The 18,527-nt window shown below is 51.0% G+C and overlaps 1 protein-coding gene across 1 annotated transcript in view; it reads right to left on the bottom strand.

The window, feature by feature from the left end:
• The window catches only part of ADAM12 (ADAM metallopeptidase domain 12), a 140,696-nt gene that overhangs the window by 17,523 nt on the left and 104,646 nt on the right, over nt 1-18,527 (bottom strand). Inside the window, 4 exon segments of the mRNA XM_029058952.2 lie at nt 2,517-2,712; nt 6,354-6,443; nt 10,568-10,745; nt 17,726-17,874. Coding sequence (XP_028914785.1) covers nt 2,517-2,712; nt 6,354-6,443; nt 10,568-10,745; nt 17,726-17,874 — 613 coding nt within the window.

The raw sequence follows: 18,527 nt of genomic DNA, 5'->3' as shown, positions 1-18,527 counted from the left end.
GGAATTCCTGCCGGATCCAAATAAATTATGGATATAATAATGATAATAATTGTGGTGTTTGTTAAAACGCTTACTACGTACCAGGCACTGTACGAAGCGCTGGGGTGGATACAACCAAATTGGGTTGGACACACTGCCAAGTGGGTCTCACAGTGTCAACAGAGATGAAGAAACTGAGGCACAGAGAAGTGAAGTGACTTGCCCAAAGTCACACAGCAGACAGGTGACGGAGTCAGAATTAGAACCCATGACCTTCTGACCCTCCCCAGACTTGTGCTCGATCCACTACTCCACACTACTTCTCACTCTGAGTGGTCTGGGACTGAGGGAGGAGGGAATAAAGGGTGTAAGGCCGAGTGGAAGGGTGACACAGAAGGGAGTGGGAAAAGGGGAAAAGAGGGCTTGGGGGGGAAGGCCTCTTGGAGGAGATGGGCCTTCAATAAGGCTTTGAAGCCGGGGAGAATCGTTGTCAAATTTGAGGAAGGAAGGAGTTTTAGGCCAGAGGCAGGAGGACGTGGTCAAGGGGTTGGAGGTGAGACAGGAGAGATGGAGGCCCAGGGAGGAGGTTGGCATTAGAGGAGCAGAGTGTTTGGGCTGGGTTGGAGTTGGAGAGCAGCGAGGTGAGGGCCGGGCAAGGAGACTGAGTGACTTAAAGCCGATGATGAGTAGTTTCTCTTAGATGCAGAGTTGGATGGGCAACCACCAGAAGCTCTTGAGGAGTGGGGAAACCCGGGCTGAACATTTCTGTAGAAAAATGATCCGCTCAGCAGGGTGAAATACGGACTGGAGTGGGGAGAGGCAGGAGGTAAGGAGGAATCTGATGTGGTAATCAAGGCGGGATAGATAAATGCTTGGATTAACTTGGTAGAAATAATAATAATAATAATAATTATGGTATTTGTTAAGCACTTATACATGCTGAGCACTGTTCTAAGCACTGGGGTAGATACAGGGTAATCAGATTGTCCCATATTGGGCTCACACTTTTTAAACCCCATTTTTACAGATGAGGTAAGTGAGGCAAAGAAAAGTTAAGTGACTTGCCCCAGGTCACACAGCAGACAAGTGGTGGAGCCAGGATTAGAACCCACGACCTCTGACTCCCAAGCCCGTGCTCTTTCCACTAAGCCACGCTGCTTCTGGGTGGAGAGGAAAGCGTGGATTTTAATGATATTGTGAAAGTAGAATAGACAAGATTTGGTGACGGGCTGTAAATGTGGGTTGAATGAGAGAGACTGGGAATTCCTCAATGGCAGGGATCATATCTACTAACTCTATGGTCCTCTAAGTGCTCAGCATAGTGCTCTGCACACGGTAAACTGGAAGTTCCTCAAGGGCAGGGATTGTCCCTACTCTCCCCAGTGCTCAGTAAAGGGCTCTGCGCACAGTCCACTGTAAGCTCCCTGAGGGCGGGGATCATGTTTACTAAATCTATTGGATTCCCCCATGTGCTCATCCGTCTCCCCCAATTAGACCGTTAGACCGTAAGCCCGTCAAAGGGCAGGGACTGTCTCTATCTGTTACCGATTTGTACCTTCCAAGCACTTAGTACAGTGCTCTGCACACAGTAAGCGCTCAATAAATACTATGAATGAATGAATGAATGAATGGAAGGTCCAGGCTCTGTTCTAAGCACTGAGATAGATATAAGATAGTCGGGTTGGACACGGTCCATGTCTCATACGGGGCTCACGATCTTCATGCCCATTTTACAGGTGAGGGAACTGAGGCCCAGGGAAATGAAGTGACTTGCCCAAGGTCACATTGCCAGCAAGTGGTGGAGCCAGGATTAGGACCCAGGTCCTTCTGACTCCCAGGCCCGTACTCTGCCCACTAGGCAATGCTGCTTCCCTCGCTGTTTCCCCTGTTTACTATATGCTCACCGTACTGAGCATCTACTGGGCCCGGAGCACTGTACTGAGTGTCTACTGACTGCAAAACACTGTACTTGGCTCCTACTGGGTGAAGAGTGCCATAATAATAATAATAGTTCTGGTATTTATAAAGTGCTTATTCTGTGTGTCAGGCACTGTATTAAGCGCTGGGGTGGATACAAACAAATCCGGTCGGACACAATCCCTGTCCCACAGGGGGACACCGTCTCCATCCCCATCTTACAGATGAGGTAACTGAGGCCCAGAGAAGTGAAGTCACTTGCCCGAGGCCACATAGCAGACAAGTGACAGAGCCGGGATTAGAACTCATGACGTTCTGACTTCCAGGCCCGGGCTCTATCCACTACTGGGTGCCAACTGGGTGCCGAGCACTATACTGAACATCCAATGGGTCCAGAGCACTGAACTGGGTGCTCAGTGGGTGGGGTCAGATGCTGTACTGGGCATCTAATGGGTCCAGACTGCATACTGGACTCCTACTGTGTTCAGAGCACTGTTCTGGGCTCCTGATGGGTGCAGAGTGGTCTGCAGCCAGCCGGTGCTCAGGGAATGTGATTGCAGGAACGAGCGGGGTGGCCCGGAGCCCCCGCCGCCCCCGCATCCCCCGCCGGCCGGGCCTACCTGGGCCCCAGAGGGCGGCGCACTGGTCCTGGTGGGTCCGGCAGAGGCCACTGTAGCAGTAGCCGTCCACGCGGGCGCAGGGCAGGCCGTCGTGCAGGTAGACGTTACCCGGGCAGTGCGGGCCGGCTCCCGTGCAGAACTCGGGCAGGTCGCAGGGGTTGCTGGAGGCCCGGCAGCAGACCCCGGCCGGCTTCAGCTGGTGACGGGGGGTCGGGGGTCGGATCGTGGCGCCCCAAGGCGTGCCCAGCTCCCGGCCCCCGCTGCAGCCCGTCGGTCCGGTCCCCCCGTCAGAGCTCGCCCGTCGGCGCGGCATCGCCGTGCCGGCGGCATCGTGCCAGCTGCCTTGTACCACGCTCGGCCCGTTCCTCCCTGTACTACTCCCCACCTCCGTTCTCTCCCCGCCCGGCCTCCACCCACTTCCCGCCCTGCCTTCTTCTTCCTCCCGCTTCTGCCACCTGTCAACTGCACCTGTCTGTCTGTCTGACTCCCCTGCTACCTGTCAGCTCGAGGGCAGCAATCATATCTACTAACTATTGTTTTCTCCCAAGTGCTCAGTACAGTGCTCTGCACTCGGTAGACTGTCAGCTCCTTAATAATAATAATGATAATTATGGTACTTGCTAAGTGCTTACTATGTGCCAAGCACTAGTCTAAGCGCTGGGGTTAATACGAGTTAGGTGGGACACAGTCCCTGTCCCACATAGGGCTCCCACCCTTAATCACCAATTTCCAGCCTGAGAGAAGTAAAGTGACTTGCCCAAGTTCACACAGCAGACATGTCGTGGAGCAGGGGTTAGAATCTATGGCCTTCTGACTTCCAGCCCTGTGTCCATCTACTAAACCACGCTGAGGGCAGGTATTGTGTCTCTTTACAAGAGCCCAGGCTTGGGAGTCAGAGGTCGTGGGTTCTAATCCCGGCTCCGCCACCTGTCTGCTCTGTGACTTTGGGCAAGTCACTTCACTTCTCTGTGCCTCAGCTACCTCATCTGTAAAATGGGGATTAAGACTGTAAACCCCATGTGGGACAACCTCATTACCTTGTATTTACCTCAGTGCTTAGAACAGTGCTTGGCACATAGTAAACGCCCAACAAATGCCATCATTATTATTGTCCTCTCCCAAGCGTTCAGTACACTACTCTGCACGGAGTAGACTGCAAGCTCCTTGAGGGAAGGAATTGTGTCTACTCATGCTATTGTCCTCTCCCAAGAACTCAGTATAGTGCTCTGCACACAGTAGACTGGAAGCTCCTTGAGAGCAAGGATTCATTCATTCATTCAATTGTATTTATTGAGCACTTACTGTGTGCAGGCCACTGTACTGAGCGCTCGGAAAGTACAATTCGGCAACAGAGACAATCCCTACCCAACAATGGGATCAAAATCTAGAAGAGGGAGACAGACAACAAAACAAAACACGTAGACAGGCATCACTCCCATCAAAGGATCATATCTACTAATTTTATTAGGCTTTCCAAAGTGCTCTGCATGGAGTAATAATAATAATAATGTTGGTATTTGTTAAGCTTTTACTATGTGCAGAGCACTGTCCTAAGTGCTGGGATAGATACAGGGTAATCAGGTTGTCCCACGTGAAGCGCACAGTCTTAATCCCCAGTTTACAGATGAGGTAACTGAGGCACAGAGAAGTGAAGTGACTTGCCCACAGTCACACAGCTGCCAATTGGCAGAGCTGGGATTCGAACCCATGACCTCTGACTCCCAAGCCCGGGCTCTTTCCACTGAGCCATGCTGCTTAGGAGCTTCATAAATGCTACAGACTGCTAGACATACTGGGCTCCTACTGGACATGTTCTGGACTGATTGCTAGACATACTGGGTGTGTGTTGGACATGAAATGGACTGAGTGATTGACCCAGGCACCTCAGGCTGGGAACACAATAATAATAATGTTGGCATTTGTTAAGCACTTACTATGTGCAGAGCACTGTTCTAAGCACTGGGGGAGATACAGGGTAATCAGGTTGTCCCACATGAGGCTCACAGTCAATCCCCATTTTACAGATGAGGTCACTGAGGCACAGAGAAGTTGTGACTTGCCCACAGTCACACAGCTGACAAGTGGCAGAGCCGGGAGTCGAACTCATGACCTCTGACTCCGAAGCCCAGGCTCTTTCCACTGAGCCACCCTGCTTCCGCTCACACTGACACTGAGGCACAGAGAAGTGAAGGAGCATGGCCTCCTGGATAGAGCCACAGGCCTGGGAGTCAGAGGCCCTGGCTTCTCATCCCGGCTCCGCCTCCTCACTGCTGTGTGACCTTGGGCAAATCATTTCACTTCTCTACGCTTCAGTTTCCTCCTCTGTAAAATAGGGATTAAGACTCTAAGCCCTATATGGGACAGGGACTGTGTCCAACCTGATTAGCCTGCAACTACCCCAGAGTTTAGAACAGTTCCTGGCACATAGTAAGTGCCTAACAAACACCGTAAAAGTGTGACTTGCTCCAGGTCACACAGCAGACAAGTGGTAAAGCTGGGATTAGAACCCAGGTTCTCTGACTCCCTGGCCTGGGATCTTTCCACTGAGACACGCTGCTTTCTGATTAATTCGCAACCCCCCATCGCTTAGCAGGTAGGAATCTTATCTCATTTCCTCCTTATCTCATTTCCTCCCCGGGCCCTTCTAAACCTGTTCACACCTGCCTTTAAATTGTCATCTCTCCATCCTCCTTGCTCTCCCTCTGCTCCCCCTTCCCCTCCCCTCAGCACTGTGCTCATTTGTATCTATTATTTATTACCCTATTTATTTTGTTAATGAGGTATATATCTCCTTGATTCTATTTATCTTGATGATGTCCTGTTTTGTTTTGTTCTGTTTTGCTTTGCTGTCTGTCTCCCCCGTTTAGACTGTGAGCCCGTCACTGGGCAGGGATTGTCTCTATCTGTTGCCCTATTGTCCATTCCAAGCGCTTAGTATGGTGCTCTGCACATAGTAAACGTTCAATAAATACTATTGAATGAATGAATGACCGCTTTCTATGGTAGCCCCGGGCACCACCCCCAGTTCTGGCCTTCGTGCCTCGTTTTTCTGTGTGTGTCTATGTCTGTGGTTGTCTCTCTCCCTGGTTGGGTGTGAGCCCTTGGAGGGCAGGGCCATGTGGGCCTGCCTCTAGGTGCCCCTCCTTTTTTTCATGGCATTCGTTAAGTGCTTACTATGTACCAAACACTGTATTAAGCGCAGGGGTGGAGAAGCAGCGTGGCTCAGTGGAAAGAGCACGGGCTTTGGAGTCAGGGCTCATGAGTTCGAATCCCAGCTCTGCCACTTGTCGGCTGTGTGACTGTGGGCAAGTCACTTAACTTCTCTGTGCCTCAGTTCCCTCATCTGTAAAATAGGGATTAAGACTGTGAGCCCCACGTGGGACAACCTGATTCCCCTATGTCTACCCCAGCGCTTAGAACAGTGCTCGGCACATAGTAAGCGCTTAACAAATACCAACATTATTATTATTATTATACGAGCTAATCGGGTTGGACACGGTCCCTGTCCCCCATGGGGCTCTCAGTCTTAATCCCCATTTCACAGTTGAGGGAACTGAGGCCCAGAGAGGAGAAACGACTTGTCCCAGATGACACGGCAGACTAGTGGAGAAGCCGGAATCAGAACCACTGCCCTTTTGATTCCCAGGCCCGGGCTCTATCCACTAGGCCATCCTGCTTCTCGTCTCGCCTCCCAGGTGTGCAGACCAGGACCTCATGATCAGTAGCGACCCCCGATGAACTGGGTGACAGACTGGTCCTGGATGGGACCTGGACGGACAGCCCCACCCCCCCGACCCCCGTGCCCCCGACCCCTGCCCCCGCCAGCCAGGGACGCACCTGGCAGTCTTCACAGCACAGCCCGTGGGCACAGACGGCTCCTGGCTTCAAAGTGCAGGACGTGGCATTGCAGCAGCGGCTTGTGCACTCCTGGGGATGGAGAGGCCGGGCAGTGGGGCTCTACGACCATTGGCGACCCGTGCCCGGCCCTTGCCCGGACCCCTGCCCGACGCCCCCCCTCTCCCCATAACCCCTGTGTCGCCGGCTGGAGCCCGTTGTGATTCCTGTGCTGCTTTTCATTAAAACAGAATATTTAAGGATGCCAAGGGATTGGGTCTGATTTGTCTGTCTGTATCTACCCGGGGCTCGACAGGGTGCTCGACACATAGTAAACGCTGAATGAATACTGAACCGCAATTATCATGACAACCATTAAGTTTCAAGGAAGTTCAACACCCTTGGCCCCCTGCCTCTGTATCTACCCGGGGCTCGACAGGGTGCTCGACACATAGTAAACGCTGAATGAATACTGAACCGCAATTATCATGACAACCATTAAGTTTCAAGGAAGTTCAACACCCTTGGCCCCCTGCCAAGATGGATTAAAGATTTGGAGACCGCAAGCTCATAGCGCTTACTACAGTGCTCTGCACATAGTAAGCGCTCAATAAATACCGTCGAATGAAAAATACTATTGAATGAAGCTCATAGTAAGCAGTAAAACGAATTCCTCAGGCTGAGGCTGGCGCTGTGGCTAGAGGAATGGAGTCCTGGCTCTCGGGCTCAGAGTTCAAAAGTCAAAGGTCCAGTCACGGCCACCACTTCAGCCTTAGCCTCAAACTCGTGTTCAGACACAGCCTTAGCCTCCACCTCAGCCATCATTAATAAAAATAATAATAATGATAATGATAATGTTGGTATTTGTTAAGCACTTACTATGTGCAGAGCACTGTTCTAAGCGCTGGGGTAGATACAGGGTAATCGGGTTGTCCCACGTGAGGCTCACAGTTAATCCCCATTTTACAGATGAATTAACTGAGTCACAGAGAAGTTAAGTGACTTGCCCATGGTCACACAGCTGACAAGTGGCAGAGACGGGATTAATGATGGTATTTGTTAAGCATTTACTATGTGTCAAGCACTGTTCGAAGCACTGGGGGAGATGCAAGGTAATCAGGCTGTCCCAAATGGGGCTCAAGGTCTTAATCCTCATTTTACAGATGAGGTCACGGAGGCCCAGAGAATAATTGTAATAATAATAATAATAATGATGGCATTTGTTAAGCACTTATTCATTCATTCATTTAATAGTATTTATTGAACGCTTACTATATGCAGAGCACGGTACTAAGCGCTTGGAATGAACAAATCGGCAACAGATAGAGACAATCCCTGCCCAATGATGGGCTCACAATCTAATCGGGACTATGTGTTAAGCACCGTTCTAAGCGCTGGGGGGGATACAAGGGAATTAGGTTGTCCCATGTGGGGCTCAAGTCTTAATCCCCATTTTCCAAATGAGGTCAGTGAGGCCCAGTGCCCAAAGTCACACAGCTGACTAGTGGCGGAGCCGGGATTAGAACCCATGACCTCTGACTCTCAAGCCCAGGTTCTTTCCACTGTGTCATGCTGCTTCTCCCCAGACATTAGCGCAGTCACTGCCTCCTCAGCCACAACTACAGGCCTCAGTCTTAACGGCAGCCATAATAATAATAATAATGTTGGTATTTGTTAAGCGCTTACTATGTGCCGAGCACTGTTCTAAGCGCTGGGGTAGACATAGGGGGATCAGGTTGTCCCACGTGGGGCTCACAGTCTTAATCCCCATTTTACAGATGAGGGAACTGAGGCACAGAGGCACAGAGAAGTTAAGTGACTTGCCCACAGTCACACAGCCGACAAGTGGCATAACCACAGCCTTAGCCACGGTCTCAGTCTCGGTTACAGCAACAGCTTCAGCCATAACCGCAACCTCCCCCTCGGCTTAACCCTCAGCCAGAACTTAGGCCTCGGCCAAAAACCTCACCCACAGTCTCAACCTTGGCCGCAACTTCAGCCTCGGCCACAGTCAAATCCTCAGCCACAATAATAATAATAATAATGGTGGTATTTGTTAAGCGCTTACTTTGTGCAAAGCACTGTTCTAAGCGCTGGGGGGATACAAGGTGATCAGGTTGTCCCAGGTGGGGCTCACAGTTTTAACCCCCATTTTACAGATGAGGTAACTGAGGCACGGAGAAGTTAAGTGGCTTGCCCAAAGTCACGCAGCTGGCAAGCGGTGGAGCCGGGATTAGAACCCATGACCTCTGACTCCCGGGCCCAGGCTCTTTCCACTGATCCACGCTGCTTCTCCACACCCCAGCCTCGGCCATAACCGCAGCCTCGGCCTCAGCCACAGCCTCAACCTCAGGCACAACCTCAGTCTAGGCCGCAGGCAAATCCTCGGTCACAACCGCAGTCTCGGCCACAACCACCGCCTCAACCTTGGCCACAACCTCAGTGTAGGCTACAGTCACGGCCTCTGTCAGGTCTCGTCCATAACCACAGCCTCAGCCACAACCACAGCCTCGGCTACAGGGTCCGTCTCAGGAACAGCCTCGACCTCGGCAACAACCTCATTGTAGGCCACAGCCTCAGCCTCGGCCCCTGCCTCGACCACCGCTTCCGCAACATCCTAGCCATGGAGCGGCTCTCCCGTTGCTCTGTTTTCCTCAGAGTGGGTGGCAGGAGGGGGCCCGTGGAGGAGTCGCCAAGCTTTGCAGACAGCAGGTGCTCAATAAATCCGGGTCAATGAAGGAGGAAGAGGTCACGAAGCAGTTCAACCGCTTGGGCACACACAAGTATCGTCTCAGTGACTGCACTAACAAGATATGATTGAAGAAAATCACGTCTTTGCTTCCCCTTGTAAGTGAAATCGGCTGTGTGGAATCTGTGCTCTCAAAACAGACACTGACCAGAGACGGCAGCTCACCCTAAAGCAGTGCCTTCATTACAACACTGATTGAGTGCTTTCAAGGGACCACATATTGTAATGATGATAATGATGATGATGATGATGATGGTATTTGATAAGTGCTTAGTATGTTCCAGGCACCGTACTAAGCGCTGGGGTGGATCCAAGCAAATCGGATTGGACACAGTCCCCGTCCCTCCGGGGCTCACAGTCTTAATCCCCATTTTACAGATGAGGGAACTGAGGCCCAGAGAAGTCCAAGGTCACCCAGCAGACAAGCGGCAGAGTGGGGATTAGAACCCCTGACCTTTTGACTCCCAGGCCCATGCTCTACCCACCACGCCACGCTGCTGCACTGTACTAAGCGCTGGGTAGATACAGAATAGTCAGATCAGACACTGTCCCCCCATGATGAAGTAGAGAGAGCACGGATCTTCTCCAAATTTAGAGGTTAAGCTCTCAGCCCCAACCTCTCTCCACCAGGCCGTGGTTTCACCAGGGAGCCACAACTCTGAAGAGCAGGGGAGGAAGGTGGCAGGATCATCGAGCAGTCAGCGGTCTTAGAGGCCAGGGTCAGATGAGCCGGGTAGGATGGGATATGACTGGGAGAGCGCCTTTGAGCACCTCTGGGCCTGGCTGAGGGCTGACCAGCGTAGCCCTGGGCAGACGAGAGCAGATCGGCCCCTCACCTAATCCTGCGGTTGGGTCAGGGCAGCTGGTCCAGGCCCCAAGGCCCACAGACAGGAAATGGAAGCCAGGAGGCTGTCGTGACAACCAGTCTCCTGCCACCTTCCTCCTCTCTGCCCTCTGCCCTCATTCACTATGTCCCAGGGGCTGGTCTGGCCTCACCGGCGCTGGCGACGAGTTCTGACTGGGCTGCGGGTGTGGCCTCCGGCTCAGACAGAGGGTCTGGTGTCAACCGGGGCCATGTCTGATCGCCCGCCTTGAAGCGGCTGCAGAGCACCTGGCACAGAGTGGGTGTTTAAGGCCGCTGAGGCCACGGAGGTGTTGCTGCCCCACCCACCCCGCTGTGCTGCTGCCCGGGCTGAAGAAGGTGGCCGGAGGAAGCTTCTCCTTGGCCAACTTCTCCACTCCAGGTTCTCACAGCCAAGGTTTCTGAGGTCCAGATTCTCGTGGCCCTGGGTTCTAGCGGCCTGGGTTCTTGTGGTCCTGGGTTCTCATTGCCCTGGGTTGTCCCAGCCCACGTTCTCGCAGTCCCAGGTTCTCGTGGCCCCGGGTTCTCGCGGCCCGAGCCCAGGTGGCCCGCTTCTTGCAGCCAGTCTCCCCGGCGCGGGTCCGGCTGGGCTCTCGGGGCTCTCACCTCAGGCTCCCCACAGTCGCACTCCTCTCCTTCCTCCACAAAGCCATTGCCGCACCTCCGGGCCCCAAGAGACTCCTTTGCGTCCGGCAGGTTGAAGAGGCAGGTGCCCACTCCCTTCTGCAGACTCTCCTCCAGGTCCCTCTCGCTGCAGCTGCTGAAGGCCCCTGGCAGGGGGTACCTGTGGGGGCAAGGGGATAGGGTGGTCCCTGAGTGGCCGCCGAGTGGGACCGGCAGCCACCCCCACAGGGGCTGGAAGAGAATTGGCCCAGATTGGGGTGGTGGCGGGTGGGGAAAGGGGATTCTGTCCCCATTCCAGGAAACTGCGCCCTAGACTGGGTGTGTAACGAGTGTGTGTGCTGGGCATGTGCTGTCTGTACTGCATGGATACTGGGCATGGAGAATAGCAACAGCATTTTTTAGTAATTGTATTTGTTAAGTACTTACTGTGTGCAGTGTTGTGCCTTAGCTGGAAGAGAATACACAGATGGGAATTCATTCATTCATTCACTCACTCACTCACTCACTCACTCACTCACTCACTCACTCACTCACTCAATTGTATTTATTGAGTACTTACTGTGTGCAAAGTACTGTATTAAGTGCTTGGGAAAGTACAATATAACAACAAACAGACACATTCCTGCCCACAGCAAGCTCACAGTCTAGAGGATAAGCTCACGTCTAGAGGAATGAAGCATAGTCCCCATCCCTTGTGGGGCTCAAAATCTGGATGTGTGCTTCTTGGACTGTGTATGTGCTAGGCATGTACTGTTTATTCCGCAGGGTATCGTGAATTAATCGGAAAGCAGCATGGCCTAGTGGGAATTGCACAGGCTTGGGAGTCAGAGGACCTGGGAGCTAATCCTGGTCTGCCACTTGTCTGCTGTGTGACCTGGGCCAAATCACTACACTTTTTAAAATGGTATTTGTTAAGCGCTTATTATGTGGCAGGCACTGTACTGAATGCTAGGGTATATACAACCTAATCAGGTTGGACACCGTCTATGTCCCACATAATAATAATAATGATTGTGGTATTAAGCACTTACTATGTGCCAGGCACTGTACTAAGCTCTGGGGTAGATAATAATAATAATGATGATGGTCTTTGTTAAGTATTTACTATGTGCTAAGCACTGTTCAAAGTGCTGGGGGAGATACAAGGTAATCAGGTTGTCCCACTTGGGGCTCACAGTCTTAATCCCCATTTTTCAGATGAGGTAACTGAGGCACAGAGAAGTGAAATAACTTGCCCAAAGTCACACAGCAGACATGTGGTGGAGCCGGGATTAGAACCCATGGACTCTGACTCCCAAGACCGGGCTCTTTCCACTAAGCCACACATGTCAATATCTGTATTCATGAAAATTAATGCCTGTCTACTCCTGAAGACTGAGCACTCCTTGAGGGCAGGAAACGTGTCTACCAACACTGTTGCATTGTAGTTTCCCAAGCTCTTAGTAGAGTGATCTAGTCTACACGCAGGAAGCACCCAATAAATACCATTGATTGATTAATCCTGGCCTGCGGTGGTGACACCATAAAATTCCATGACTTGGTGCCCGGTGGTTCCTATTCTCAAGCCCCGCGAAGCCGAAATCTATCCTAAAAAGGATGTTAGAAAGTCTGAAAACTCTTGAGCAAGAATTCCTTGAATTAAGGAACTGAAAAATTACTCCAATTGTTTTTCTTTGAGAAAAATGCGATTTCCTGTTTGGTTATTTTGGTCCGCAAACACAATGTGCGTTCACGAGTCCAGGCCAGTCCTGCCCTCGACCCTTCCTCCCCCGGCAAAATGACGGAGATTGGCATCTGTCTGGAAACTGTTCCCAGTCTCATGTCAGTCTCTCGCTCCCTCCCCTCTCCATCGACCCTCTGCCTGAGCCACGACAATGGAGATCTGTCTGGACAGAAATACCCAATCCATTCATCAGTAGTATTTATTGAGCGCTTGCTGTGTACAGAGCACTGTAGTAAGCTCTTGGGAGCATACAATATAACAGAGTTGGTAAATATGATCCCTGCCCAAAAGGACCTTACAGTCTAGAGACATTAATATGATAAATAAATGACAGATACAGACAAAAGTGCTCTGGGCTTGAGGGTGGGGTGAATAGTTTAATCCAACGATCATATTTTTTGAGCACTTACTGTGTGCAGAGCATTGTACTAAGCGCTTGGGAGAGGACAATATAGCAGAGTTAGTAGACACGTCCCCTGCCCACAACAAATAAAGGGTGGAAAGTGACGGAGTCACTTTGAACCTTTCGCTGAGAAGAGTGAGGCCACTTTTCTGGCTCACTTCTAAAAGAGCCTTTCGCTTGTTACATTTTCTCTCTCCCACAACAACAGTTGGGCCATTTGTGTTCTTTAAAGCAGTGCAGCACCTTTCTAAACAAGCTTTTGTATCTCATTCATTTATTGAGTGCTTGCTGTGTGCAGAGCACTGGATTAACCTCTTGGAAAATACAATTCGGCAACAGAGAGAGACAATCCCTACCCGACAATGGGCTCACAGTCTAGAAGCGGGGAGACAGACAACAAAACTAAACAAAACAAGTGGGCAGGCATCGATATAAATAAATAGAATTATAGATATATACACATCAATAATAAAATAACAGAATAATATGTACATATATATGCAAGTGCTGTGGGGCGGGGAGGGGGGTAGAGGAGAGCGAGGGAGTCGGGCCGATGGGGGAGGGGAGGAGGAGCAGAGGAAGAGGGACGCTCAGTCTGGGTAGGCCTCCTGGAGGAAGTGAGCTTTCAGTAGGGCTTTGAAGGGGGGAAGTGTGATTGTTTGGCAGATGTGAGGAGGGAGGGCATTCCAGGCCAGAGGTAGGAGGTGGGCCAGGGGAGGTAGGACGTGGGCCGGTAGCATGATTATCATTGTCACCACCGCCGTCATCATCACCACACTATCGCCCTCTCCGTCATCCTCCTCACCATTTTCACCTTTCCATTGTCATCAACATCGCCACTGCTGTCACTGTCACCAGTGCCTCATAACTGCCATCGTTATCACACAATTCCCATCATCGCCTCTTCATTCATTCCTTCATTCAATAGTATTTATTGAGCGCTTACTATGTGCAGAGCACTGTACTAAGCACTTGGAATGTACAAATCGGTAACAGATAGAGACAGTCCCTGCCCTCTGACGGGCTTACAGTCTAATCGGGGGAGACGGACAGACAAGAACAATAGCAATAAATAGAATCAAGGGGATGTTCTTTCATAATAATAATAATAATGATGATGGTATTTGTTAAGTGCTTACTATGTACAAAGCACTGTTCTAAGCACTGGGGGGATACAAGGTGATCAGGTTGTCCCACATGAGGCTCACAAGGCTTAATCCCCATTTTACAGATGAGGGAACTGAAGCACAGGGAAGTGAAGTGACTTGCCCAGAGTCACACAGCTGACATGTGGTGGAACCAGGATTAGAACCCATGACCTCGGACTCCCAAGCCCGGGCTCTTTCCACTGAGCCATGCCACCACCAACATCACCAGCATGATTGTTGGGGAAGGAAAAGGTTAATGATGAGATGCTCCCCTGCAACGGGGGAGGTTCCCTGTTTGCTGGGGAGTCCAGCTTCTCAAGATAATGGTCAGATGGTGATTGTGTGTAAAGTGCTTGGGATAGACAATTCTGAGTATTTCTTAAGTGCTTAATAATAATAATAATAATGGTAATAATAACTGTGGTATTTGTTAAGTGCTAACTATGTGCCAGGCACTGTACTCAGCGATGGGGCTATTACAAGAAGATCAGGTCATTTTCTGTAGAGCGATGGGGTTGGAAGCCAGATTGAAGGGGGTCAAGGAGAGATTTTAGACAACTTGTTCAGAGAATTTGGAGAGGGACTGTAGGAGGGAGATGGGGCGGTAACTGGAGGGAGCCGTGGGGTCAAGGGAGGGTTGTTTTAGGATAGTGGAAACGTAAGCATGTTTGAAAGCAGTGAGGGAGAAGCCATTGGAGAGCAAACAGTTGAAGTCAGGGAGGGAAGAAAGGAGGGACCAAGCGCTTCGATAAGGTGCAAAGGGATGGGGTCAGAGGTGCAGGTTGAGGGGGAAGACTTTGAGAGAAGGCAGGAGATCCCCTTTCGAGATACTGTTGGGAAATTCCGTCCCCTTTGCTCCACAGAAACTGCCCTCAAAGGTCACCAATGATCTCCTTCTTGCAAAATTCAACTGCTTCTACTCCATCCTAATCCTCCTTGACCCCTCAGCTGCCTTTAACACTGTGGACCACCCCCATCTCCTGGAAACGTTATCCAACCTTGGCTTCACTGACCCTGTCCCCTTCTGGTTCTCCTTTTATCTCTCTAGCCATTCATTCTCAGTCTCCTTTGTAGGCTTCTCCTTTGCCTCCCACCCCCTAACTGTGGGGGTCCCTCAAGGTTCAGTTCTGAGTCCCCTTCTATTCTCCATCCGCACTCATTCCCTTGGAGAACTCATTCGCTCCCCTGGCTTCAACTGCCATCTCTATGCAGACAATACCCAAATCTACATCTGCAGCCCTGATTTCTCTCCCTCTCTCCAGGCTCACACCTCCTCCTGCCTTCAAGACATCTCTACTTGGTTGTCTTCCTGTCACCTCAAACTTAATATGTTCAAAACAGAGTTCCTTTTCTTCCCTCCCAAACCCTGTCCACTCCATGACTTTCCCATCACCGTAGACGGCACCACCATCCTTTCCATTTCGCAAGCCCATAAACTTGGCGGTATCCTTGACTCCTCTCTCTCATTCAACCCACACGTTCAATCCACCACCAAATCCTGTCAGTCCCACCTTCACAACATTGCTGAAATCCGCCCTCTCCTCTCCACCCAAACTGCTACCATGTTAATACAATCACTCATCTTACCCCTCTTAGATTACTGCATCAGCCTCATAGCTGAACTCCCAGCCTTCTGTCTCTCCCCACTTCAGTCCATACTTCATTCCACTGCCTGGATCATCTTTCTACAAAAACGTTCAGGACATGTCACCCCGCTCCTCAAAAACCTCCAGTGGTTGCCTGTCCACCTCTGTATCTAAAATTCCTCACCATTGGCTTTAAAGCACTCCATCACCTTGTCCACTTCTACCTCACTTTGCTTCTATCCTCCTCCAACCCAGCCCGTATACTTTTGCTCCTCTGGTGTCGCTAACCTTCTCAATGTGCCTCCATCTCACCTGTCTTGCTGCTGACTTCTGGCCCATGTCCTGACTCTGGCCTGTAATGCCCTCCCACCTCTAATCCGACGGAAAATGACCCTCTCTCCCCTTCAAAGCCTTACTGAAGGCCCATCTCCTCCAAGAGGCCTTCCCAGACTAAGCCCCACTTTTCCTCATCCTCCCACTCCCTTCTGTGTCACCCCCACTTGCTCCCTTTGCTCCTCCACCCCCCACCCTCCGGCCCAAAACACTTATGTATGTATCTGCTATTTTATTTCTTTATATTGATGCTGTCTCTCTGCCCCACCGTCCCCAGACTGTGAGCTCAATGTGAGCAGGGTTTGTCACTGTTTATTGTTGCATTGTTCTTTCCCAAGTGCTTAGTACAGTTCTCTGCACAGCACCATAAACACTTGAGTAAAATTGAATGATGAATGAATCTTCTACAAGAAGCCTTCCCTGACCAAATTCTTCTCTCTTCTTTTACCACTCCCTTCTGACTTGCTTCCATCATTCACTCCGCTTCCCAGCCCCACAGCACTTACATTTATACCTGTTATTTATGTGTATTAATGTCCGTCTCCCACTATAGACAGTGATCTCGTTGTGGGCAGGGAATGTATCTGTTTGTTGTTGTATTGTACTCTTTCTAGTGCTTAGTACAGTGCTATGCACACAGGAAGCACTCAATAAGTACAACTGAATGAATGAATGGATGGATGGAAATGCCTTCTGGGAGGCGTAGCATCTGCGGAAGGCTTTGCGTCTGTTGCTTTGTTGCTTCTGGTTCTATTCAAGCCACAGAAAATGTCCTGTGGCTTCTGGGAATTGTAGTCCTAGCAGGAAGGAGTCCCCAACTTTTAGGGTTTTTGTTCCCCTCAGACCCTCAGCTCTTCCTCCACAAAAATTTGAGGGTTTTGTTTGCAAGGCATTACTTATTTGAACCCCTCTGTGTCCACCCTGTTTGGCTTGTGAAGCAGTGTGGCCTAGTAGATAGACCACGAGCCTGGGACTCAGATGGTCATGGGTTCTAATTCCGGCTCCTCCTCTTGACTGCTCTGTGACCTTGGGCAAGTCACTTCACTTCTCCGTGCCTCAGTTCCCTCATCTATAAAATGGGCATTGAGACTGTGAGCCCTATTTGGGACAGGGACTGTGTCCAACTCAATTTTATTTTAGCTACCCTCAGCGCTTAGAACAGTTCTTGGCACATAATAATAGTAATCATGATGATGATAATATTTGTTAAGCACTTACTATGTGCCAAGCACTGCTCTAAGTGCTGGGGTAGATAAAAGGTAATCGGGGGATCACAGTCTTACTCCCCATTTTACAGATGAGGTAACTGAGGCACAGAGAAGTGAAATAACTTGCCCACGTTCTCAGAGCAGACAAGTGATGGAGCTGGAATTAGAACATAGTAAGTGCCTACCACCAATATTATTATTATTATTGTGTCTACCCCAGCATCTACTTGCTGAACTGTACATTCCAAGTGCTTAGTACAGTGGTCTGCACATAGTAAGTGCTCAATAAATACTATTGAATGAATGAATCTAGTACAGTGCCAGCCCATAGTAAGCAAATATGATTAAAAACAGCCTCCCCCAGCCAAAATACAAAAAAAAGCACTCGTTCGACTTTCTCACCTCTCCCCATCCGGGTCTCCCTCCCGCTCCAAATCCCGCAGACCACAGCTCTCCCCAACCTCAGAGGCCGCTGGGATCCCTTTCCCCGCTGCCCCCGGGGCAGGCCACACCACCAGGCTGGGACCCAAGTCGAGCCCCCAGCGCTGAGGCGGTTTCCTCAAGGTGCGGAGGGGCCGGTCCCTCCCTCCCGCTGACCAGGGTGGGACCCACCCCCTGGAGCGGGCCGGAGTGTCCAGCCGAGCCCGGGGCCGCACCCGAGCCAGACCGGCCTGTACTGGACCCGAGCCAGGCCCGGCGTCAGAGTGAAAGGAAGAGTTCGGACCATGGCGTCGCTCACCCAGTGGAAGGGTTCATGATGCAGCCTCCTTCTCCCCGGCTGACGGGCAGGAGCAGCCCCTCGTCCCGGGGTGTCGTGGTTCATCCGAAGTTGTGGCCGAGCTCGTGGGCCAGGGTGACCGCCGTGCCCACCGGGTGGTCGGAGTGGTCCTCGGGAAAGGGAAAAGCATACACATATTCTCCTTGCTCTCTTGCCGTTCAGCACGGCTGGTGAGAGAGAGCTTCTACTGGGTTGGGGGGAATCGAAGGACCCGGGTTCTAATTCCAGCTCCGCTGCTGGCCTCCCAGCCTCCAGCCTCTCTCCACTCTGGTCCATACTTCATTCGGCTGTCCTGATCATTTTTCTACAAAAATGTTCAGGCCATGTTTCCCCACTTCTCAAGACCCTCCAGTGGTTGCCCATCCACCTCTGCATCAAACAGAAACTTCTCACCATTGGCTTTAATCAATGCCATTGACAGTCAATCAACTTGCCCCCTCCTACCTAATAATGTTGGTATTTGTTGGTATTTGTTATGCGCTTACTATGTGCCGAGCACTGTTCTAAGCGCTGGGGTAGACACAAGGGAATCAGGTTGTCCCACGTGGGGCTCACAGTCTTAATCCCCATTTTACAGATGAGGTAACTGAGGCACAGAGAAGTTAAGTGACTTGCCCACAGTCACACAGCTGACAAGTGGCGGAGCCGGGATTTGAACTCATGACCTCTGACTCCAAAGCCCGTGCTCTTTCCACTGAGCCACGCTGTGCTACCTCACCTTGCTACTCTCCTACTACAACTCAGCCCACATACTTCACTCCTT

This window comes from Ornithorhynchus anatinus, chromosome 3 (genome assembly GCF_004115215.2).
Source record: "Ornithorhynchus anatinus isolate Pmale09 chromosome 3, mOrnAna1.pri.v4, whole genome shotgun sequence".
Taxonomy (NCBI): Eukaryota; Metazoa; Chordata; class Mammalia; order Monotremata; family Ornithorhynchidae; genus Ornithorhynchus; species Ornithorhynchus anatinus.
Note: the sequence above shows the minus strand (reverse complement) of the source record. Positions and strands in the feature narration are given on the sequence as shown.